General features: G+C 43.2%; 1 protein-coding gene across 3 annotated transcripts in view; it reads right to left on the bottom strand.

The window, feature by feature from the left end:
* The window catches only part of PKP2 (plakophilin 2), a 123,211-nt gene extending 102,047 nt beyond the window's left edge, over nt 1-21,164 (bottom strand). For 2 of the 3 annotated variants that reach the window (XM_002752378.6, XM_054238178.2), the window contains exons 1-3: nt 20,896-21,164; nt 2,815-2,927; nt 1,735-2,441 (exon numbers count right to left, since the gene is read on the bottom strand). In XM_002752378.6, coding sequence (XP_002752424.4) covers nt 1,735-2,441; nt 2,815-2,927; nt 20,896-21,118 — 1,043 coding nt within the window. In that variant the 5' untranslated portion in view covers nt 21,119-21,164. Of the gene's footprint in view, nt 1-1,734; nt 2,442-2,814; nt 2,928-20,529 lie in introns of all 3 variants that reach the window. The other variant, XM_009003647.5, reaches the window with a different exon arrangement.
* Nucleotides 21,165-24,013: the final 2,849 nt, after the last annotated feature.

Genomic DNA, 24,013 nt, shown 5'->3' with positions numbered 1-24,013 from the left:
TGTCAGGAGACTTTCAGTGTGATGGAGGGGATTAAAATCATATTGCAGTGGGTTGACAAGAGTCTGGTAAGTGACAGGGTGGTTCAAGAAGCAAGGGACACAGATGGAGAAAGACAATGCCAGTTGTTGGAGGAGATGAGGTCTTACTGTGTTCCCCAGGCTGGAGTGCAGTGGTGCAGTCTTGGCTCACTGTGACCTCTACCTCTTGGGCTCAAGCAATCCTCCCGCCTCAGCCTCTCAAGTAGTTAGGACTACAGGTGCACACCACCACACTCAGCTAGTATTCGTATTGTTTGTAGAGATGGGTTTCACCATGTTGCCCAAGCTGTCCTCAACTTCTGAGCTCAAGTGATTCGCTCACCTGGGCATCCCAAAGTGCTTGGATTACAGGCCCGATCCACTGTTCCCGGCTCATTTTTCCTCTTTGTGAGTATGCTCACATTGCCAAAAGTCTGCTTACTATAAGAAATTTTAGAAATCTCATGGTGAATTTTATGCCATAAAAAATATTTCCTGTGGTAGGCCAGGCACAGTGGCTCATGCCTGTAATCCTAGCACTTCGGGAGGCCAAGGCAGGGGATCACCTGAGATTGGGGGTTCGAAACCAGCCTGACCAACATGGAGAAACTCCATCTCTACTAAAAATACAAAATTAGCCAGGTGTGGTGGCACATGCCTGTAATCCCAGCTACTCAGAAGGCTGAGGCAGAAGAATAGCTTGAATCCCAGAGGTGGAGGTTGTGGTGAGCCGAGAACACGCCACTGCACTCCAGCCTGGGCAACAAGAGCATAATTCTGTCTAAAAAAAAAAAAAATTCCTGTGTTTAGATTACTCCTCAACATTTTGAGAAGTAGTTTATCACTGACGCCTACTTGGTCAGTGGGCATACTGTACAATTTCACTTGAAGGGATAGTTAGAGGCTACAACTATCATTAGACAATGTTAGCAATCAAATAACAACAACATATCTAATGTTTTATCCTAATGATGTGAGATCACTATTGCAGGAGTTCCTGATCTAATCGGCCATCCATTTCTCAACTTTCTCTTAGTAATGTGCTCAGTTTATAAAATTTGTGCTTAGGCATTAAACATGAATAAGGGTTAAGTTCCAAATACTCAATTAGTCAAGCTATAAATAGGAAGGGAAAGGAACGATTAAAAAATTCAGTTATTTTAATAATTTAATATTGCCAAAAGAATACCCCTTCAAATCACTGACACTAGAAATCTAAACGATACCAAGTATTCAAGGCAGAAGAGACATCTAGAAGTCAGCCATCTTTCCTTAGCTCATTTTACAGTCATAGTTATCAAAACGGCATTTGAGGTTCACACTTAGCGCTAGGAATAAGCGTTGTTTCCTTTTATTTCATGGGATGATGAAGAAAATGCGATGCAATTCTCCATTTCTGGGCCTGCTTTGAAGTTTAGAGCAGATTTTCACATGGCCAAGGGGTAGGGTCCCTTCAGCTAGCATCTAATCTGCAACAGATGGACTAAATGTCACATTTCTGCACAAAGCTGCCATGTGAGCAGGTAGCTTGGCCCCTGTCCCCGAGGTAAATAGGCTGATCTGTCAATTAGGCAGCTGCCTGAAAAGTCATTATTTTAATCACTTATCTCTGGAAGCTTTTCTCTCCAGCCCCAGAAGTGCCAGCTCATGCTGTCAGGGCTGTGGGAACAGAATGTGCTGGCAATGGCTGAGCTGCAGAGTCAGGAGGGGACTTACCCGAGTTGGGAGTCAGTGAAAGTGCTTCTTTCAGTGAGCAGATTCCCACTCACCCCTGCCGCCACCTGGCCCACGGTCAAGTGCGTTCTCCTCCCGCCGGAATCTACGGAATCCGCGGCCACACTGGGCCCAGCTTCCCTCAGCGTGCGGGTGCTGTGGAAGGAGCTCTTGTGCCAGGAGTACCCGGAAGCCCTGTTCTGAGTGAGGGGCTGCAGGGGCACCAGCGGCCTGCCCTGCCCAACGGTGGAGCCTGAGGTCAGGTAGTTCTCTTTCTCCAAGAGGTTGCCCATGCTGCGGCTGGTCCCTGGCCTCGGGTATGTGAGCAGGGCTGGGTTGGCAGGGACACTGTCAAAGACGGTATCGCTAACGGAGCCATGCTGGTACTGTCTGTGGTAAGTGTCAAAGTGGCGCTGCCTGCTTGTGGTGCCAGCACGGCTGACCCCCACGATCTCGGAGCGAGCGTATCTCGGTGGCACCAGGAGAGCGGCCCGCCTGCTTTCTTGGTGGCGCAGGGTGTGCCCAGCCTGGCTTCGCTGGCTGTACTGGTAATCGCTAGGCGGGTAGTGAGCCCTCTCCGGGCTGCTGTCGGGAGAAATCTCCAATCTCCTCAGAGGATGCCTCAAGGACCTTTCTTCCATGGACTTCTGGGAGCTATACTGTGCTGTTCCTCTTCCCCAGCGTCCTTCATAAGTGGCAACTGTGCCAGCCTGCACAGGAGAGAAATACAGTTTAAAGGAGGCATAACTTGGTTTTCAACTTTGCTGAGGACTAATTACTCTAGTACTATTACCCAACAGGTCTGTTTCTCTGAATCAGATGACGAGAAGTTGGCCCCTTTGTGGGTAAAGGCTTTTTGAAAGTAAGACTTGGTTGACTTGAGTCATATTTATTTGCACTAGGATGTAAGACTTTTTCACGTCCCCAGTTTTCCATGGTATCCTCACAAAAATCAATTTTCTCAAAACTCATTTAGGAAATGATAATACTTGGGAAAAGTAAACATTCAAAAATAATCTTAGGAAGTTTGAAAATATCTTCCTGGTAATCTGATCACTAGGGTTACATTCTTTGATAGCCTACCTTTAGCGTGTCATAGTTTTTAGGAACAGGGGAACGGCCTCCAACAAAATCATTTTCAACCAAGTGTAGGTTGTAGACATACTCAGGAACACTGCTGGTTCGGTGAAGATTTCCTGCAATCAAGCAAGTATTAAAAGAACTCAGAACACAAGTGGGCTAATCAATATTTACAGACTGTGTAACAACGATGTATTAAACTTTTAAATTTAAGTAATGGAGGCCAAGAACAAGTATTAAATGTACATTAATGTTTTTAAATGCTGGTTTCACACCACTCTGGGATATGGCAAGTGATCAAAGATTATCAAAACATTCTCTACAAAGGTTTTTCAGCTGGTGTGGTGGCTCACGCATATAATCCCAGCACTCTGGGAGACCAAGGCAGGTGGATCACCTGAGATCAGGAGTTCGAGACCAGCCTGGCCAACATGGTGAACCCCATCTCTACTAAAAATACAAAAATTAGCTGGGTGTAGTGTCGGGCACCTGTAATCCCAGCTACTCAGGAGGCTGAGGCTTGAACTCGGGAGGCAGAGGTTGCAGTGAGACAAGACCATGCCATTGCACTCCAGCCTGGGCAACAAGGGTGAAACTCTATCTCAAAAAAAAAAAAGTTTTTCAAAATGGAAGTTGAATTTAAAAAAAGAAAAAGAAAGAGGCAGGTGGATCACCTGAAGGTGAGAGTTTGAGACCAGTCTGACCAACATGGAGAAATCCGTCTCTACTAAAAAACAAAACAAAAAAAAAAAACAAAATTAGCTGGGTGTGGTGGCATATGCCTATAATCCAAGTTACTCGGGAGGCTGAGGCAGTAGAATTGCTTGAACTCGGGAGGTGGAGATTTCTGTGAGCTGAGATCGCACCATTGCATTACAGCCTGTGCAGCAAGAGCGAAACTCCATCTCAAAAAAAAAAAAAAGAAAGAAAGAAAGAAAAGAAAATGAAGGGAGAGGAAATACACAAAAATCTAAAAATGCTTGGTTGTTGCTGGTTGCAGTGGCTCACTCCAGTAATCCCAGCACCTTGGGAGGCTGAGGCAGGTGGATCAAGAGGTCAGGAGAGTGAGACTATCCGGACCAACCCAGTGAAACCTCATCTCTACTAAAAATACAAAAATTAGCTGGGCATGGTGGTGCATGGCTGTAATCCCAGTAACTCGAAAGGCTGAGCAGGAGAATGGCTTGAACCAGGGAGTTGAAGCTTACAGTGGGCCAAGATTGCACCACTGCACTCCAGTCTGGTGACTGAGTGAGACTCCGTCTCAAAAAAAAAAAAAAAAAAAGTTTGGTTGTTATAGTGCTGAAAACTTTGGGACTCATTCTCTGCTTTAGGTGTTTAGGTGGTCTGGACTATAAAGTTCAGTTTCCCAAGTTACAGAACTCTTCCCAGGGAAGGAATTCAGAAGCTTTTTGTAATAAGTAGATGTAGGCAATACTTATAACGGTGACTCAACACTACTAGATAACACAGCTTGTATAAACAACAGGGTAGATTAGCCTGATTCAGGGGAAGAGGATCAACTTCAGGCCAATGCTGGGGTTGAGATATTTGGCAATAGGAGAGTTTGGCAGGAAAGGAAATCAATCCTTACACTTCAAATGGCTCTTTTGTGGAATCACCTGGCCCTTCCTTTGTTTGGTGGTCTAATAGCCAGCCCACTCTCATGCAAACACAGATAGGAGTCAGCCCTTTGTGCTTCGCTCTGTGAAGCCTGCAGGGATTCAACTGATGCGAGTCTTCTACAACTTCAAATACTCTTTGAGGAGGGGGAGTGGTAGAAAGCAGTATTTTGTGTCCCTCTTCTGCCCGCATTATCCTTCTCTCAGCTTTCTTTTTTCTTTTGAGTTTTTGTTAGTGCCTTAAAAAAAAAAACACTAATCCAAATAAGCAACGATCTCCAAAAGCTAAGTAATATCTACTTTCTTAAGTTTAACCGAGATTTCTTTTTCTGCCATGTAGCATTTTTTAGAAATCAGAGGAAAAATATATTCAATGAACCCTTCTGGGCTTCAGCGATTCATGAAAGATGTTGAGAATACAACAACACAGGCCGCTCCTTTCCAGTACAGTGGGAACATGTCAATATAACTTTTCCAATAAACTGTTATAAAGTCAAATTTTCAAAATACTAACAGTACATTGACAAGGGGAAGGAGCACAGAAACTTGAAATTATTTTCTGCCAGAGAGCGAAAAAAATCTAAATCCATCCCAAATTTTGTTTGTACATGTGTCCTTATTTCCTATAGCTAAACAATCTGCCTGATAAACAATTTTCAGGCCTCAAGGAGTCTTGTGGGGAGGCAGCAGCAGGCTTGTAACTGTCACCCTAGAGACAAGGGCAGTTGAGATAAGTCAGGCATCTCCTGTTTCCAGGGGCTTGATTTCTCCATAAAGGCTGGCAGAAGGTCAGGCAGCCACTTACTTTTTAATCTCTAGGACAAAGAATGCCTGGAACTTGGACCTTAAATAAGGAAATAAAAAGGTTTTTATTAAAAATTTTATTAGAGATGGAGTTTTGCTGTTGCCCAGGCTGAACTCTCACCTCTGAGCTCAAGTGATCCTTCTGCCTCAGCCTCCCTTACTTGAAAGCCATCTTTTCCATGACCCCACAGCAAATTTAGGAGAGGACTCAAGACACATTAAGAGTTACATCTTTAAGGGTGCTAAACTTTGTTATTATAAATAATATAAGTTGAAAGAAATTCATATTGTTATTATTATTATTATTTTTGAGATGGAGTTTCCCTCTTGTCATCCAGGCCCAAGTTCAATGGCACGATCTTGGCTCACTGCAACCTCCGCCTCCCGGGTTCAAGCAATTCTTTTGCCTTAGCCTCCCAAAAATCTAGGATTACAGGTGCCCACCACCACACCCAGCTAATTTTTGTATTTTTCATAGAGATGGGGTTTCACCATGTTGGCCAGGCTAGTCTCAAACTCCTGGCCTCAGGTGATCCACCCACTTCAGCCTCCCAAAATGCTGGGATTACAGGCATGAGCCACCATGCCCGACCTCATATTATCATTTTATGTTGGCTGAGGCTTGTGCCTAGGCTAATCCTTTATCCTCTACTCCACACTCACAGTTCCTTCTCTCCTCCCCAGGCCACTACGGACATAGTCCTGAAAAGGACCTGCTGGTGTGGGAAAGGAAGCTAGCAGGCCAGGTACAGGGAACATAAAAAGGCTCTAATCCTGAAGGGTCTGGGGGCCAGAGTACCCTCAGCACTAGGAATATGCAGAAAGGTGAAGGGGTCGGGGTAGGGGGAATGACTGGGAAGAGTACTTACACTACCTTCACCCTCACCCCTAATAAAACAAGTTTTTGTACAAAGGCTGTGGCCAGGCAGAACATTATTTCTTATTGATACATAATTAGCTTTATAAAAATTAGTTTAGTGATATCCATGTTCAAACCTTTAGACCACATGAAAACTGAATATATGAAAGCTAGAACAATCCAGAATGGCAAAATACTAATGGTCATTTATGGACAGTAGCTGGAACCATTAATTCCCGTTACTCTATAATAATATGGCAGGTGACGAAAGCAGGCACTTTTAGGAATTCAAGAAAAATTCTGTCAATCAGTCCCTCTAGCCCATCATCACCTGGAATATGCCCTTGCCCTAATGCCAGGAGTAGGTAGATATTCAGGAACAGTTAATAGCGTGCTTCTTCCATCTTTAAGCTGAGATCCTGTGCAAAGGTTTTCTAAATGTGTAAGAATCCTTGAACAGGACCCAGTGAAACAGTATATCCTATCAAATAGCTAATTAATCAGTGAGTTTTACAATCAGGCTTATTGAACTAAAATGTTTAACTGATGTTAAATATTCACATTGTTGCTGTGGGTGTTAAGGCTTTTTAAAGCAACTTATGTGAACTCCTTACATTTCAATATGACTTTTCTTTTAAGAAGCTCAAATTATTTTATGTTTCTTTATAATATTCTGTGATGTGGAGCCAGCTACTATTATCTCTGTTTAGAATTAGGGAAACTTGAATTACCTGCTTTAAATTGAAAAGAGACCTACTGGTCAGGATCTAACTCTGGGTTCCTCCTTTCCCCTGGTCTCTGCTGTCTGACTAGATGGTGGCTAATATGAAATTGGCATTTATCAAGGCCTTAGAGGGATGATTATCATAGTTTTGATATGAGGACAAAAAACAATTACGTTCTCTTTCCTCTAAAACCTTCACTTACGCAACTCCAAATACTCTGTAAATATTAATTCTTTATTTGCCAACATAAGTTCTTACAAGAAAGCTGCTTCTTCGGTTTTCAGATGAATGAACTGAGACTGGTTTAATGGTCCCCAAAATAACTACAAGGTAGCTGGAAGCAGGGAATAAAATAAGACGGAATTTTTAAACCACAGACGCTCTTCCTGTGGAATACTCATGAAAGATGTGACTCCAGATATTCAGCCTGCAAGCTGGCATAATCGATGGTTTCTCTGGATAAACAGCCAATCTCAAACAACAAATAATCAGATTAATTCACCCCGGCAGTCATGAGTTTGAGATCAGTATGGTGATTGAAGGTGAATTAACGCCCGTGTTCTAAGATTTTAAAGAAATTTTGGACTAAAATTTTTTTTTAAAGTAAATACCAATAAGGATGGATATAAATTTAAGTCACTTTCTGTTCAATCAGAGAATAAGATAATATGATGACCGCTAAACATATAAAATAGCCATGTCCTTTTCTGAAAATAGAAGCAAACAAAAACATATCATACACACAGGTGCATCCTGCTTTAAACAAATCCAACATGAAAATCCAGATTTTCTTACACTGAAAATTGAGATGTGATTCTCTTTCAAAGGATTTATTTACTTCGAAAAAGAAATAGGTATCTTGCCTACTTTGAAGACATCCATAGATTTCATCTGAAACCCCCAATCTACCACTTTGTATAGGTCTGGACAAATCAATTAGATGCCTGTTTCCCATAATTTCTGCTACTAACAGGACTGCTGAGAGAGAAGCTGACCTGAGAAGCATACACTCAAATACTTTCAAAGTTGTAAAGATGGGTTTCTGACATGCCATCCCAAAATACAGCACTTGGCATTTGAGGAAACAGGAGGTACAGGAAGTTTTACCCTTACACCTTCCTCCTACCCCTCCTCTCTGAAGCAGACCATATAAAATCAAGCTGACCTTCCCTTGAATTAGGTCAAAGACTCATTTCAGAAGGATCCTCCCTATACCTGGAGGAAAGGAATGTTACAAAGGGAAGAATCTGAACAAATAAGCCTTGCTAAATTTCCTCAGTTTATCATTAGATCAGGCTCACTTTCGTCTCATTAGACTTCTGCCTGACTGTCCATAAAAATAGAGTCTTCCCTCTTTCTTTGGGTCTTTGTTTCTGAAGACTCCTATGTCACATAAAACTTACATTAAATAAATTTGTTATGATTTTCTCTTGTTAATCTGTCTTTTATTGCAGGAGTCTTGGCCATAAATCTGGTGACCGGTAAGAAAACTTTTCACCTCTGCAAAAGGAATATGCAAAAATGAGATAAGGTTTTTAAATAGAATTTGAGTCATAAAAATTTTTCACATTTTTTCATGAATTAGTCTGTTCTAATAACAGGGATAAACGAGTGTGCATGCTTTATTTTACACTGTGTTGCAGAGCAGGTTTTTGTCCTGCTAAGTTGACCTGGGTGCTTGAATTGGACTTTTTCTGGTTGTTTTTGATTGGCCCACCACTGAGGAGCATGATGACACTGCTCTGTTTTCCAGCCATTCATTTCCCTTGCACAGTGCCTACTATGTTTTTGATGTTTCCTAAAGAAGGGGATGATTTACTAGGAAATATTTCAAATTAACATTCTTAGGCAACATTACCTAAATTGTTTTTTCTTCTTTCTTTTTTTTGAGACAGAGTCTAGCTCTGTCGCCAGGCGCCAGGCTGGAGTGCAGTGGCGCGATCTTGGCTTACTGCAACCTCCACCTCCTAGGTTCAGGCAATTCTCCTGCCTCGGCCTGCTGTGTAGCTGGGACTACAGGTGCACACCACCACACCTAGCTAATTTTTGTATTTTTAGTAGAGACGGGGTTTCACCATGTTGGCCAGGATGGTCACGATCTCTTGACCTCGTGATCCACCCGCCTAACCCTCCCAAAGTGCTGGGATTACAGGCCTGAGCCAGTGTGCCAGGCCCTAAATTGTTTCTTCTAAAAACACCATGGGCATTTTATGGAGCCCACTTTAAGGAAAATAAAGTAGGTAGTTGCATAGCAACTTTAAACTCCACCCTTCTCAAATAACAAGCAATTCAGGTCAAACCAATTTTGGGGGTGGGGGTAATGGTGAGGGAGGTCTGTTTTGATGGTGGCAGGATTCTGAATTCCTCAGAAGATTGCAGAGGTGAAGCCTTCACAGGACAATGCAATTTTCTCCCTTCTGAATGATATGATTCCCAAAGCAGCTCTTATAGATAAAAGACTTTTGTGTTTGGTCACCAATACAAACATTGCTCAAAATAATGAATTATTGTTAGGGTTAAAAATACTAAATTGAGGCCTGGCGTGGTGGCTCACACCTATAATCCCAGCACTTTGGGAGGCAGAAGCTGGTAGATCACCTGAAGTCAGGAGTTCAAGACCAGCCTGACCACCACACATGCTAAGTTTTTGTATTTTTAGTAGAGATGGGGTTTCACTATGTTGGCCAGACTGGTCTTGAACTCCTGACATTGTGATCCACCTGCCTCGGCCTCCTAAAGTGCTAGGATTACAGGAGTGAGGCACTGCGCTCCACACAATAAAGATAAACCCCGTCTCTACTAAAAATACAAAACTAGCTGAGTGTGGTGGAGCAACAGGAGCAAAACTCCATCTCAAAAGAAACAAAAAACAAAACAAAACTAAATTGAGGCCAGATGCAGTGGCTCACGCCTGTAACCCCAGCACTTTGGGAGGCCAAGGTGGGCAGATCACTTGAGGCCAGGAGTTTAAGACCAGCCTGGCCAACAAGGGGAAGCCCTGTTTGAATAGATCTTTAAAGTCATTTACTAGCAAAAGTAGGAGCTTAAAAGAAAGCATAAAATATGCTGAGACTCATCAACGACCATAGTATGTCCATAACTCCTGAGTCGGTGAGGGAGTTTTTTTTTGTTTTTTTGTCTGCCTGTGTTGGCATGTAACATAGGATTCATCTCCATTTGACTTACATACTTTTAGAAAATGTATTTTATCGCCAGGCACAGTGGCTCATGCCTGTAATTCCAGCACTTTGGGAGGCCAAGGCAGGCAGATCACTTGAGGTCAGAAGTTCAAGACCAGCCTGGCCAACATGGTGAAACCACGTCTCTACTAAAAATACAAAAATTAGCCAAGCATGGTGGTGCTAAATAGCTATAATCCTAGCTACTGGCAAGGCTGAGGCAGGAGAATCTCCCGAACCTGGGAGGTGGAGGTTGCAGTGAGCCGAGGTCATGACACTGCACTCCAGCCTGGGAGACGGAGTCCGCTGCAGTCCAGCCTGTGCAATAGAGTGAGACTTTGTCTCAAAAAAAACAACAAAAAAAGTATTTTATCTTCTATTCTTACTTTCCAAGAACAACCAGATATTGATGGAAACCACAACAGCCCAAGTAAGCATTTGCTTGGGCTGAAAAATAAGTAGAATGTGTTGGTTTAGATAGCCATAGTTGGCTGTGCATGGTGGCTCACACTAGCAATCCCAGCACTTGGAGAGGCTGAGATGGGTGGATCACATGAGTCTAAGAGTTTGTGACAGGTTTGGGCAATATAGTGAGACCTCATCTCTACAAAAAAGGTAAAAATTTAAAAATTAGGCCAGGTACACAGCGGCTCATCCCTCTAATCCCAGCAGTTTGGGAGGCCAAGGGGGGTGGATCACCCGAGGTCGGGAGTTTGAGACCAGCCTGACCAACATGGAGAAACCCTATCTCTACTAAAAGTACGAAATAAGCCGGGCATGGTGGTGCATTCCTGTAACCCCAGCTACTCGGGAGGCTGAGACAGGAGAATCACTTGAACCTGGGGGCGGAGGTTGCGATAAGCCGAGATTGAGACATTGCACTCCAGCCTGGGCAACAAGAGTGAAACTCCATCTCAAAAAAAAAAAAATGTCTGGGAGTGGTGGCATGGGCCTGTAGTCCCAGCCACTTGGGAGGCTGAGGTGGGTGGATTGCTTGAGCCCCAGAGACAGAAGTTGCAGTGAGCTGAGTTTGGTCCACTGCACTCCAGGCTGGGTGATGGAAAGTGAGACTCTGTCTCAAAAAAAAAAAAGAAAAGAAAAGAAAGGAAAGAAAAAGATGGAAAAACTATGGTGAAGAATTGTTTTCAAAGCAGATAAAAGTCTAATAAAGTTGTTTTATTTATTTTTGACATGGAGTCTTGCTCTGTCTCCCAGGCTGGAGTGCAGTGGCACGATCTCGGCTCACTGCAAACTCCGCCTTCAGGCTTCACGTGATTCTCCTGCCTCAGCCTCCCAAGTAGTTGGGATTACAGGCTCACACCACCACACCTGGCTGATTTTTTGTTTTTCAGTAGAGACGGGGTTTCGCTATGTTGGCCAGACTGGTCTTGAACTCCTGACCTCGTGATTTGCCTGCCTTGGCCTCCCAAAGTGCTGGAATTACAGGCCTGAGCCTCCGCAGCTGGCATAATAAAGTTTTATGCTACCGAAAATTCAATACAGTTGTACAGTGCTATATTTTGTGACCAGTAACACAGCTCACATAATCAACCATGAGAAACAACTTGGTTTATCAGGTATATGCTAGAAAGTACTGGTTATGAGTTCTTACAAAGTTGAATATGCCAGGGACTAACCAGCTCTCCTGGAAGAGTGGGCCACACATTCCATGTGCCAGTGTGTGACTGACAAATCCATCGCTGTATTACTCACAATATACCAGCCACTAGAGTCCTTATTTTTCAGGAGTCCCCTAAGCAATTCAAGAACTATCCTCTGATATATCAATTTATGACATTTGGGGAGCAATCTTTCAAATTACTGCTCTAGATAATGACAAAAATACATTTTAAAAGCCTCCCTCTCCCTTTTTTTTAATTGAGATGGAGTCTTTCTCCCTCACCCAGGCTGGAGTGCAGTGGCACGATCTCAGCTCACTGCAACTTTCTCTTCCCGGGATCAAGTAATTTTTGTGCCTCAGCCTCTCGAGTAGCTGGGACTACAGGTGTCTGCCACCATCCCTGACTAATGTTTGTATTTTTAGTAGAGACAGGGTTTTGCCATATTGGCCAGGCTGGTCTTAAACTCCTGGTCTCAAGAGTTTGACTCGCCTTGGCCTTCCAAAGTGCTGGGATTACAGGCATGAGCCATTAAATAGCCCTTTCATATCACAAGTGTTCATGTCATATTTTGTTTGAGGTATTAGAATATGTAATGGTAGAATTTATGTTTATAAACTGGTAATTTAGCATCCCAGTGAAGTATGAAATAGATATATCCTGAAAGTATCTAAATCCATTCATTTCTCAGCTAGGCGTGGTGGCTCATGTCTGTAATCCCAGCACTTCAGGAGGCCAAGGTGGGCGGATCACTTGAGTCCAGAAATTTGAGTCCAGCCTGGGCAAACAGGCAAAACCTCATCTGTATAAAAAAAAAAAAAATTATGAAAATTAGCTGGGTGTGGTGGCATGCACCTGTAGTCCCAACCAGGCAGGAGGCTGAGGTAAGAGGATGGCTTGAGCCCAGGAGACAGAGGTTGCAGTGAGCCAAGATGCACTCCAGCCTGGGTGACAGAGACAGACCCTGTCTCATGAATGAATGAATCAATCAATCAATCGATCAATCAATCTGTTCATTTCTGTAACTTGTCTCTTTACTTTGGCATTCCTGTCAATTTATTTGCTGAGATATCTCATAAGACTTTAAAACTTGTAAGACTTTATAACTTCAATGGAAAATATCACATTATACTCCCAGTATCAAAAAAAGTGAATTTACAGAACTCCCAAATTATTTATTTTTATTTTATTTTATTTTTTTTAAATTTTTTATTGGATTTTAGGTTTTGGGGTACATGAGCAGAGCATGTAAGACAGTTGCGTAGGAACACACATGGCAGTGTGCTTTTCTTTCCTTCTCCCCTTCACCCACATTTGGCATTTCTCCCCAGGCTATCCCTCCCCACCTCCCCCTCCCACTGGCCCTCCCCTTTTCCCTGTTTAGTACTCCCCTTTCTGTGTCCATGTGTTTTCATTTTTCATCACCCACCTATGAGTGAGAATATGCGGTGTTTCCAAATTATTTTTTGCTTTAAAATACTCACTACGGGTTTTCTTTGTAATGACTCTGAAGTCATTGTGTTTCCCTGCCTCTCACTTGCCAGGGCTAACCCCTCCCAACTGATTCATAACTGCTATCACAACTTTTTTTTGTTGTTGTTGAGACAGGGTCTGCTCTGTTGCCCAGGCTGGGTTGCAGTGGTGCATTCAGAGCTCACTGCAGCCTTGAACTCTTGGCCTCAAGTGATTCTCCTGTCTCGGCCTCTCAAAGTGCTGGGATTATAGGAAAGAGCCACTGTGCTTCGTCTGTTCCTACTTTAAATCCACCAAATCTGTCCAATGTATTTTCACAAAACCCCCGCACTTTTCATGTTTCTTCCCTGTGAAAACATCTGTGACTCACGGTTATCAAATTCTTTAACTTGCATTCAAGATCTCCCTCTGTGGTATGAGGTGAAGGAGAAGGGGGAAGGAGGCTGCCTATAAGGGACACAACTGAACTGAGTTAACTGGGCAAGAGAGAAGGGAGGGAGATGGGGAGGGGTAGGAATACCAAGCAAGATACACTGCCTGTGTGTGTTTGGTGGGGAGCAAGGGTAGTGGCCTCAGGGATAAAGTTTGAGAAGTTGCAGGCATCAGGTCTCAAAGAACTTAGAATGCCATGCTCAATAATTTTACTCTTGTAGATAACAGCAAGAAATTGAAGGAATTTAAACTGGGAAAGGATACATTAAGATTTTAGAAAGTTCGCCTTAGTAACTATGTGGAGAATGGATTGGAGCGGGGCCAAGTTAAAGCAAGAAGAGGTTATTTTTTCTTCCAAGGAGATTTTGAAATAACTGTATCTTACACTATCACTTCTAGCACAATCTTGCACCAGCACTTGACAAGTTAATTGTTGATTAGTCAGAATACCTGTACATTAGAAATCCTAGTTACACAAATTCAGTTTGCGCTTAATCAATTATCTATTCTGTGGCTCACCAGAATGGAACTAAAATGTAAGTAGGATTGTCACATGTATGCTTTTGTCTTGGGGTAGATGGAAGGTGCTCAAATTGTTTTCACTGTTCTCTGTCATTCCAGGTATATGGAGAGGGAAAAAAAGTTGCTTCTCCCAACATGTAGGCAGACTTTATTCTTAAGTTATTAGAAAGGCCGACTTTATTTATTTTGGCAAGGTTGATTCTACATTTGGATAGTATATGTTTACTATCATTCTTTTATCTGTATGGCTTACATATTTATCTGTAATATTTTGGTGGCCTGCAATAAGTTCATATAATCTGTCAAGAAAAGTTCCCATTTGTTTTCATTCTTCAGTGAAAAAAGTAATCAAGATCCAATAGGCTTGATGCCTCCCCACACCCACCTCATGAATGGCTTACTGAGAGATTCAGAAAAAAATAATCCATTAAGCTTCTAATGAGCAACGTTTCCATCCACAAATTCTAAAAATCAAGGAACTGCAGAACTTTGATTATGACCGCTTTGGCTAACTAATGTTAAGCGTAAAGCTGATTAGTCCAAGAATATAAATATGTGAATTATTTTAATAATAATGGCAGGTTGTGTTTTCAAATGCTTAAAGTTCTTTTTTCCAACTCTCCATTTTTATTTAAATCTATATATTGAGCTCTCAAGCGTTTATCTTTAAGCACTTTAAGAACATTACAACTGTATTTATGTCCAATCACCAGTAATGGCATTGTAGAAAAGATACACAGGCCGGTCCCAGTTGCTCACACCTGTAATACCAGCACTTTGGGAGGCTGAGGCGGGCAGATCACCTGAGGTCAGGAATTCGAGACCAGCCTGGCCAACATGGTAAAACCCCGTCTCTACTAAAAATACCGAAAATTAGCCAGGCTTGGTGGCAGGTGCCTGTAATCCCAGCTACTCGGGAGGCTGAGGCAGGAGAATCACTTGAACTCAGGAGCCGTAGGTTGCAGTGAATCCAGATCGAGCCATTGCACTCAGCCTGGACAACAAGAGTGAAACTCTGTCTCAAAAAAAAAAAAGAAAAGATACACACAGGTTTTTAATGTTTCTATTATGAGAGGACTTGATAGTCTGTTCAGTTCAGTATTCATATTATACCAGTCAGGGGATCAAGGTGCTGCCTCTAACAGAAAAATAAGGTTTTCTCCTGATTTACTGTGTATTCCTATTTGCACTGCTGCCTTTTACTGTTAATTTACTTCCCTAAGAGAAGTACAGTATTTGTCTTCATATATTTGCATACAGGCACAAAATACCTGAAGTCCAACATTCAGAATTGTATAATTTAAACTGTTGAATGTCACCTGAGATGGAAATACATCATCTTATTATAGGCCATACTAATTGTCTCATTTATAAACTCCAGAGGTTTTAGCAACATATTTATATTTCACTGTTATCACAGATAGGTTGCCTATAATATGCTTGTCCTCTCAGAGAAAAAAATTAAAAAATTTAATAATTTGTATTGATCAGACCAGGAATTCAATTGTGGGGTAAAATCAATGTTAAACTATGTGAAGATAAAATAATGTAAGTATATATAGCCTTATTTTAATAAATGTAAAAAAATTTTTAAAGCTCCTACCTAAAACCTTGAGAAAATGAGCCAATGTGAACTACAAATACCCAGAATATTTAATAAAATAAGCTACCTTCTGTTTCCATGACTGTGGAACTCCTAGCACAGGGCACCTAGATAACATTAACAGAGTCTTTTAAGAGCCTAAATGAACAGTCTTCCTCCTGTTAAGGTAATTTCCTGCATCTTATCTGTCACACATAGAAAAATGTACTTTCATAATCAAGCCATGTTACTCTGGGTCTAATTCTGGTTTCTTACAGTTCCATGGATTCTGAAGCACCCTTACTTTACCCTGAAACAAAACTTCACCCCTAAAATATGTGTTCTCAACATTTCTAGGGGTGTGAAGTTTTTTTTTTTTGTAACCACCATGTTGTTAACATTATTTCATATGACTTACTGTAATCAGAAGACTGTCTTTAAAAATAAAAACAAAAGACCACCACATAATTCTTTTGGGCTTACCGAACTCTATCGGCTTGGCACTGGACAAAAAGTGGCTCACAGGCTGTATTACACAGACACAGAGGTACATTCAATCCAGTGTGCTACTGACACCTCACATTCAGAGCAGCAGCCCCAAGGCCCTGCCACTGGCCATCTCACTCCCCACTCCCCCACCCCCGCTTTCCTGATCCCTCCTACTTTAGTCACCTTGCTCCCCAGAATTGCTTCATTCCTGGGATTCCTTTTGTCAAAGGAAGAATTTATGCAGAGTTTGAACAATGTCTTACTTTTTTTTAAACAGTAGCACCTAGTTACTACCTTTCTTTTGCTACCCTGAGCCAATTTTCAATTCTCTCTCCCAAATTCACTTTTTTTGAGATGAGTCTCGCTCAGTTGCCCAGGCTGGAGTACAGTGGCACGATCTTGGCTCACTGCAACCTCTGACTCCCCGGTTCAAGTGATTCTCCTGACTCAGCCTCCCTAGTAGCTGGGATTACAGGCATGCGCCATCACACCTGGCCAATTTTTTGTATTTTTAGTAGAGATGTGTTTTCACTATGTTAGCCAGGCTGGTCTCAAAACTCCTGACCTCAGGTGATCCACCCGTCCTGGCCTCCCAAAGTGCTGGGATTACAGACATGAGTCACAGCACCCGGCCCAGAATTCACTTTGATCACAGATATTTAAAAGCAGCTTCATCAGGAAAATCACCTAAGATAACAGTGTGTTTCAAGTTTTATGGTGGATTTCCAAAGATGTTGTAAATTGCATTACGGGATTGTTCACTGTGCTTTATAAGTGGTAAATACAACAATTTAAAACACAACTTTCTACCTACTCAGGTACCCCAGGAGAGGAACTGTGTAACAAACAGTACTTTTAAGGCAAGTGTAATAAATAGGATAAGGACATTTCTAATTTTTCCTTTTGCCAATACTTACAATTCTTAAATGTCTTCTGTTTCTTTTAGAAAAAGATTTTAACTATTAGCTACAACACAGACTTCCTTCACAATGCTGCTATACACCTCTGAAGGCCCCCTTCCCAAAGAGTTACAGCCAACTTTAAAATGTTCAGCACAGTTAAAAATAACACCAAAAGTCACTGAGTGATTTACAATGAAAATCACCCAGCTATACTAAGGCATTAGAAAGAAGTCAAAGGGTGAAGGAACCTTGCAAGATACTTATCAACAAATCAGCCACATTTATCTCATCTTTGTTTTCAGCAGCTTATCCATTGTCTCAACCTTACAGGTTTGTCAACAACACAGAATTCTCCAGGGGCCTGAAGCTAACAGGAGTTAACATCAGGGTCTTTTTTTTCCTGGAATGTCTTGTGTTGATACAGGATTTTTTTCCAGACCAGTACTGTTTCAACAATTGCTTGTGTGTTTCAACTTGAGAGACAGGATAGTAATATGAAAATAAAAATTATACTGAGAACCACCATAAGCCCCCAGACCTTTTCAAAGAACTTTAATTAAAGAATATATACGAACCACCCCTGGTAATTGTTTCATGGCATGCTAATGTTAAATTCCTTTGAAGCTGATTTCCTTTTTGAGTCTCAGAAAGCTGAGGCTTTAAAGTAAGTAGGTGTTGTTTGCTGCCTTATCTCTCTGCCTGATTTGTACTTCTGTGTAGGCTGCAGAGTGTATTTCAGCTTGCTGGGAAGCTGCTGTTGCAATCAAAATATTTCAAAGGCTTTCTTCCTTAGTTGGAAGAGCCAGTCAAGTAGTTGCCCTAAGCATTATAGCAGAAGGACCAAGATAGTACCCTTTGTTCTACCATATCAACTCTGTGAACTGTGAAATATTCATTCCGTTCCCTCCTAGAGTGATCTTCCTCCAATCACCTCCCTCTGTCCAGTCCTACGGAATTTCTGAGATCTACATCCAGGAAGTTTTTCAAAATTTCCTGCCACTAGGAGTAACTTAATAGCTTTTTTTTGAGACAGAGTCTCTCTCGGTAGCCAGGCTGGAGTGCAGTGGCGCAATCTCGGCTCACTGCAACCTCTGCCTCCAGGGTTCAAGTGATTCTTCTCCCTCAGCCTCCTGAGTAGCTGGGAGTACAGGCACATGCCACCACACCCAGCTAATTCTTTATTTTTAGTAGAGATGGAGTTTCACCATGGTTGGCCAGGATGGTCTCGATCTCCTGACTTCATGATCCTCCCACCTCACTCTCACAAAGTGCTGGGATTACAGGCATGAGCTTTTTGTTTTTTGTTTTGAGAAGGAGTTTTGTCCATGCTGGATTGCAATGGCATAATCTCTGCTTACTGCAATCTCTGCCTCCCAGGTTCAAGTGAGATTCTCCTGCCTCAGCCTCCTGAGTAGCTGAGATTACAGGCATGCACCACTATGCCTGGTTAATTTTGTATTCCGAGTAGAGATAGGGTTTCTCCATGTTGGTCAGGCTGGTCTTGAACTCCCGACCTTAGATGATCCACCCACCTTAGCCTCTCAACGTGCTGGGATTACAGACACGAACTACCACGTCCAAACAATTTATACTTCTAAACTCCATAATACACTAGCTATTCTTTTGGGTCACTTACTACTTTTTATTTGGTAAAGTATTTTTCTAGAGGTTGGCCTCCTTCCTTAGACTTTCAACTTCTTGCTTAAAGCAAGCAGAGTCTTTGTGTTTAATTCAGCACCTGCACAGTACCCTGTATGAAGAACATGCTCATCTGATGCTTGCTGAATTCACCACACAACTGATGCATTATACTGTAGAGAGAACAGATTATGTATGGAGCTGGGATTACACTTCCAACAAATGCTGACAGACAAATACTTCATATGTGAGATGGATTCTCATACCTATCTCACACAATTGTTTTAAGGATATAATAAAGATTCTGGAATAGGCACAAAGTATATAGATGCCCAGCAACATTCCCTTTTCTTCTGTTCATGGCTCCATTCCCTCCATTTAGGAATAGTTGTATCTGCTTGTTCTTCCTGGCTGGCCATTCTCAAAGGATAAGAAAGAATAACTAACATGCCTCCTGTGTTCCTCACGTGGAGGAAGCTGGTTTGGTTTTAGTTTGAATGGGTGTAATGGCTCCACGGGTCAAAGATTGGCCTCAGTCATCCCGTAGTCTTTGGTCAGACACCTAAGTCTAAATTTAAGGTCTTTCCCCCCCAGGTATTGTGGCAGTTCTGTGTTGTCTAGACCTCCCCAGCTTTTCAGAACATCCTAAATTTTATTTAGAGAAAAATGGAAGGGGGCCACCGAGAGGCTTAGCATCTAATAAATCCCATTTTGTATTAATAATTTTAAAACTTAATGATAAAACTGCTAAGAGGTTTAAAATTCACGTTTGGGAGTTTAAATACCAACTCTGCCAGTTACCATCTATGAGAACTTAAGTGTTACTTAACTGCTTAGTTTCCTTATCTGTAAAATGAGGATTGAAATACCTAGCTCATTACAAGTTTTTAAATACAAACTGTATATATATATATATAAAATTAATACACACACACACACACACACACATATAAAATGAATGCAAACTACATTGCCCAGTTCTTGGCACATAGTAGGCACTCAGTTATATTAACTACAATCTTTGAACATCTTCTCTATACCTTTCTAATATATAATCATTGACTACCTGATTCTTTAGGATTCGTTTATATAAACAGTATAGCCTCCCAGACTCTACTGTTCTAAAACTGTGGTCTGGCCTGTTAGGATTTTTCTATTTTCCTAATAGAAATTAGAATGGGTTAGCCTACATTCACCAATGCACAAGTTACTTCATACAGAAACAGTTGAACATGGAGGAAACAGATATTCCAACTTAATTACTCAATTTCTTTCCTCTTCTTTAAAACTTTTTGCTATAGTAAGCCAACATAGTGCTTTTATAATGCAAACTCACACGCACAACAAGAGTTACTGAGTTGATCGATCACCTGACTTTAGCAGAGGAGAAAAGGATACATCATGTTCCCTAATTTTCACAAGTGGCTTGCCATCTTCTTGCCCTTCCACCTCCCCCGTCTATCGATCACAGACATAGTATGCGTGTGTGTGCTTACACCCCTTTCACCTCCATGTTTAATTTTTTGGAGGGTCAGCCTTGCACCACGCCCGCATTGGTGGGGGTGGGAAGCGCAGCCAGGAGGGCAGGGGTGTTGCCGGCAGGGCCAAAGTCCCCTTTCTCCTGGGCGTGTTTGTTCCCAGGACCAAAGCCTCCTAGCCACTTTTTTCACTCCTTAGATCCACCACTCGCCTCCTACACTTGGAGCGCCCCGAAGTACTTGCACAAAACAGCACAATCCCAATTTATAGGTTGTAGGAGCACCTGTGCTGTCGGGTTTTCTTTTTCAAGATATTTATGGGGGTCATTAACTATTTAAAGAATCTAATAAAAGTGAAGAAGGGCTCCTTCTCCCAGAAAAAGATAGTACATACCAAAATTCTGCATAGCATCTCAAGGTGTTGCTCGACTCCCTGAACCTCCAAATTCAGTCCGCACCAGCGAGGGGTGCGGACGGGCGGAGTAGAAAAAGAAAGGGGTTAAATTTCCAAGTGAGTTCTTTAACATTGACAGATATGTACAATATTTAACATACATATGTACCTATATGACAAAGCTAAGTAACAGGTTATGGAAAAGAGTGCTTTCCACAAGCAAACCCGTCATACCGAGGGCGGCGAGCAACAGGTGGGCAGAACACCAGGTTCTGCACTCCCAGCAAGTGGGGTGAGGGCAGGATAGGATGGGGTAACGGGGTGCGGGCCAGGAGGCGGCGCCAGGGAGCCGCGGGCTCCACTCACCGTTGCCCACAGAGCTGCGGCCCTTCCGGGCGAGGGTCTGCTGCACCTGCTCCTGGATCCGCAGGCTCTTGACCGTCTGGCCGCCGCGGCAGTTGCTCCCCGCCAGCTTCAGCTTGGCCTCGGAGGGCAGCGCCAGGCTGGAGCTGTCCAGTTGTCCCAGGATCTGCTGGCCCAGTACGGTCCGGATGTAGCCGTACTCAGCTGGGGCGCCGGGGGCTGCCATGGGGTCGGTGGGGGCGACCAAGCCGCTCGACTGCCTCAGGACTCGCGGGCGAAGCAGCGGCGGAGCTGGGGGCTCTGGCGCGAGCCCCGCCCCGCCCCGCCCGGCCCCGGCCCCGCCCCTGGCCCGCCCCCGCGCCGGTGAGAGGCCCGGGCTTGGGGGAGCTCGTCCTCGAGGGCCGAACGCCCGGGCTTCCCTGGGGAGGGGGGCGCGGCTCCGGCCGGGCACGCGCACTCGGGCCTGGGGGCGGGGCGGGGCGGGGGCGGGCCCCGCTGCGCGCGCGCGGACACCTGGTGAGTTGGACCAGCCCGCCCGCCCGCGGGGAGGTGGGGAGAGGGGCGCGGTTCGCCCGGGGTCGCGCACGTGGTCGAAGTCCCGGCGGATACAGCCTGCTGGGATTGCGCTCCGCTCTGCCCACGCCCGGCGCTGGGCAGGATGAATTTCCGCTTGATACAGGGAGGGGCTGCCTTGCAGGCAGGTGCGCCCTCGAGTTACTGCTGTTCTTGGACTGAGGCTTGTCTTCAGGATCCACGAGTGAGTAGTATGTCTGGTTAGTCAGGCTTTGTCGGACTGTTGGACACGTTTCCTGGTTTTGCTGGACCTGAGGGTAAGAAAGGGCTATTTGCTCAGGCGGAAAGGGCAATATGAGGGGAAATGTGCCAAGAAGATGACATGAGTGAAATAAAAGACTTTTTAAGAGTGTGGTTTGTTTTTTTTTTCTTAGTACAACTTCAGGACGATGTACTTTTTGCACAGATGCAGTCCCAGAAACATATGTTCTTCCTCATTGAGAGCTGTTTTCTCTTGAAGATACACAAATTGTACCCAGTAACTGGTTCACCCATTCCTCTCTTACGAACACACCCACACAGAGAAACTCCAACAAGAGGCTCTGGAGAAGAAATGAATTTTAATGGACGATGCTTTTTTAAATAGGCCTGCTAACGTTGAGTAAGTCCTCTTTATGACAGGCTCTTTGCAGAGATATCCATGGAGAGGGCCTCCAACTTTTAGTCGAATCTTCCACAACTTGTATTTATCGTGCTATTAATTATGTTTCACACACAGTTGACTACTGAGAACCTGAGAGCTAAGCTCAACAGAAAGGATCCTTGACCTTAAAGTTTACAACCAAAGCCACTTGTCTTGATTTTCCTCTTTGGACTTAAGAGGCAGAAAGAAAAACATGTATCACTGGTATTAAGTAAGATAATCTTCCCTTTGATGGCTTGGGTTTTTATGTTCACTTTCCCTCAAATCACTCAATTGCTGCAAAACCCCACTTATTCAAGTCTGGAGTGTTTGGGGAACGCAGGTTCCCTCGTCTCTGGTTTCCTACCCACACTCTTCTGCCCTTAGACACACACTGAATGCTTAGACACACACTTAATGCACAGGTATATAGCTTCCCTTTTTACATGAGTGCCCATGAAGAGGAAATCAAAGGACTGAAAGCCTGGACAACAGAGTGGTGATAGTTCTGCCATCCTTTGTGAGCAGGCCATATGGCTAAGTGGGAGCCATATGGATGTGGGTCCTGGAAGCAATTGCTCCCACCCCAGCAGGGTGGGTCACTATTTAGGCAAATTACACCTTGTGTAAAGCTTGGTTGTATAGCCTGATGGAAACATCCAACCATGTTGCTGAGATGGTGAACTGAAGGTAAGTGATGATAGAAACATCCAAAAACATTCTCTCTCTCTCTCTCTCTTTCTCTCTCTCTCTGTCTCTGTCTCTCCTCTCTCTCTCTGTCTCTCTGCCTCTTCTGGCAGACCAGAATCTGCTGCTTTGAAAAACGGTTTCAGCTGGGGCATCCCTTGTTATTTTGTGCCTAAAGAGCCACTACTTAAAATGTCAGCTCTGCCTCCAATTAGATTCTTTCTTCAGCAGGGGAATAGGAAGGATTTTTTTCACTTATTTATTTTAATGAGCCAAACCTCAGATACTTTTTTCCTCTCAAATTAATTTTTTTAAGTGTAAGGTTGGAATTGATTATCCTGTTGGGGAGGTACTAATAATTGGGCACATAGAAATCTTTATTGGATTGTTGGGTGATTTGAGGGGAGGGAAGGTGATTAAAAGCACAGCTTGTGAGTGAGGAAGATCTAGGTTCTAACCTTAGCTTACCTCGTGTAAGTATATGGCCACAAGCAAGTTTCTTTATACTTTTATACCTTTGTACATTCTCTTATCTATACATGGGAACAATGAAAGTACTACATAGTTGTATTAGTCTGTTTGCACGCAGCTGTGACTGGGTAATTTATAAACATAAAAGGTTTAACTGACTCATAGTTCCTCAAGGCTGGGGAGGCCTCAGGAAACTTAGAATCGTGGCAGAAGACACTTCTTCACAGGGTGGCAGGAGAGAGAATGAAAGCCGAGCAAAGGGGAAAAAGTCCCTTATAAAACCATCCACCCCATGATTCAATTACCTCCCACTGAGTCCTTCTTACTACACATAGGGATTATGGGAAGTTACAATTCAAAATGAGATTTGGTGGGGACACAGCCAAACCATATCAGTAGTGTAGTTGTAAAAGTTAAACAATGAGTAGTACATAACCATGTTCAACATCCCTGAGGAATCCACTTCCTTTTTTGTTTTTGTTTTTTTTTTAGATGGAGCCTTGTTCTGTTGCCCAGGTGTGAGTGTAGTGGTGTGATCTCGACTCACTGCAGCGTCCGCCTCCTGGGTTCAAGAAATTCTTCTCCCAAATAGCTTGGACTACAGGTATGTGCCACCACACCTGGCTAATTTTTGTATTTTAAGACCGGGTTTTGCCTTGTTGGCCAGGCTGGACTTGAACTCCTGACCTCAGGTGATCCACTCCCAAAGTGCTGGGATTACAGGCATGAGCCACTCACTGCACCTAGCCCAGACATCCACTTTCTTTT

This window comes from Callithrix jacchus, chromosome 9, assembly GCF_049354715.1.
Source record: "Callithrix jacchus isolate 240 chromosome 9, calJac240_pri, whole genome shotgun sequence".
In the NCBI taxonomy this organism is placed as follows: domain Eukaryota; kingdom Metazoa; phylum Chordata; class Mammalia; order Primates; family Cebidae; genus Callithrix; species Callithrix jacchus.
The sequence above is the reverse complement of the archived record's forward strand: the minus strand, read 5'-3'. Positions and strand labels throughout refer to the sequence as shown.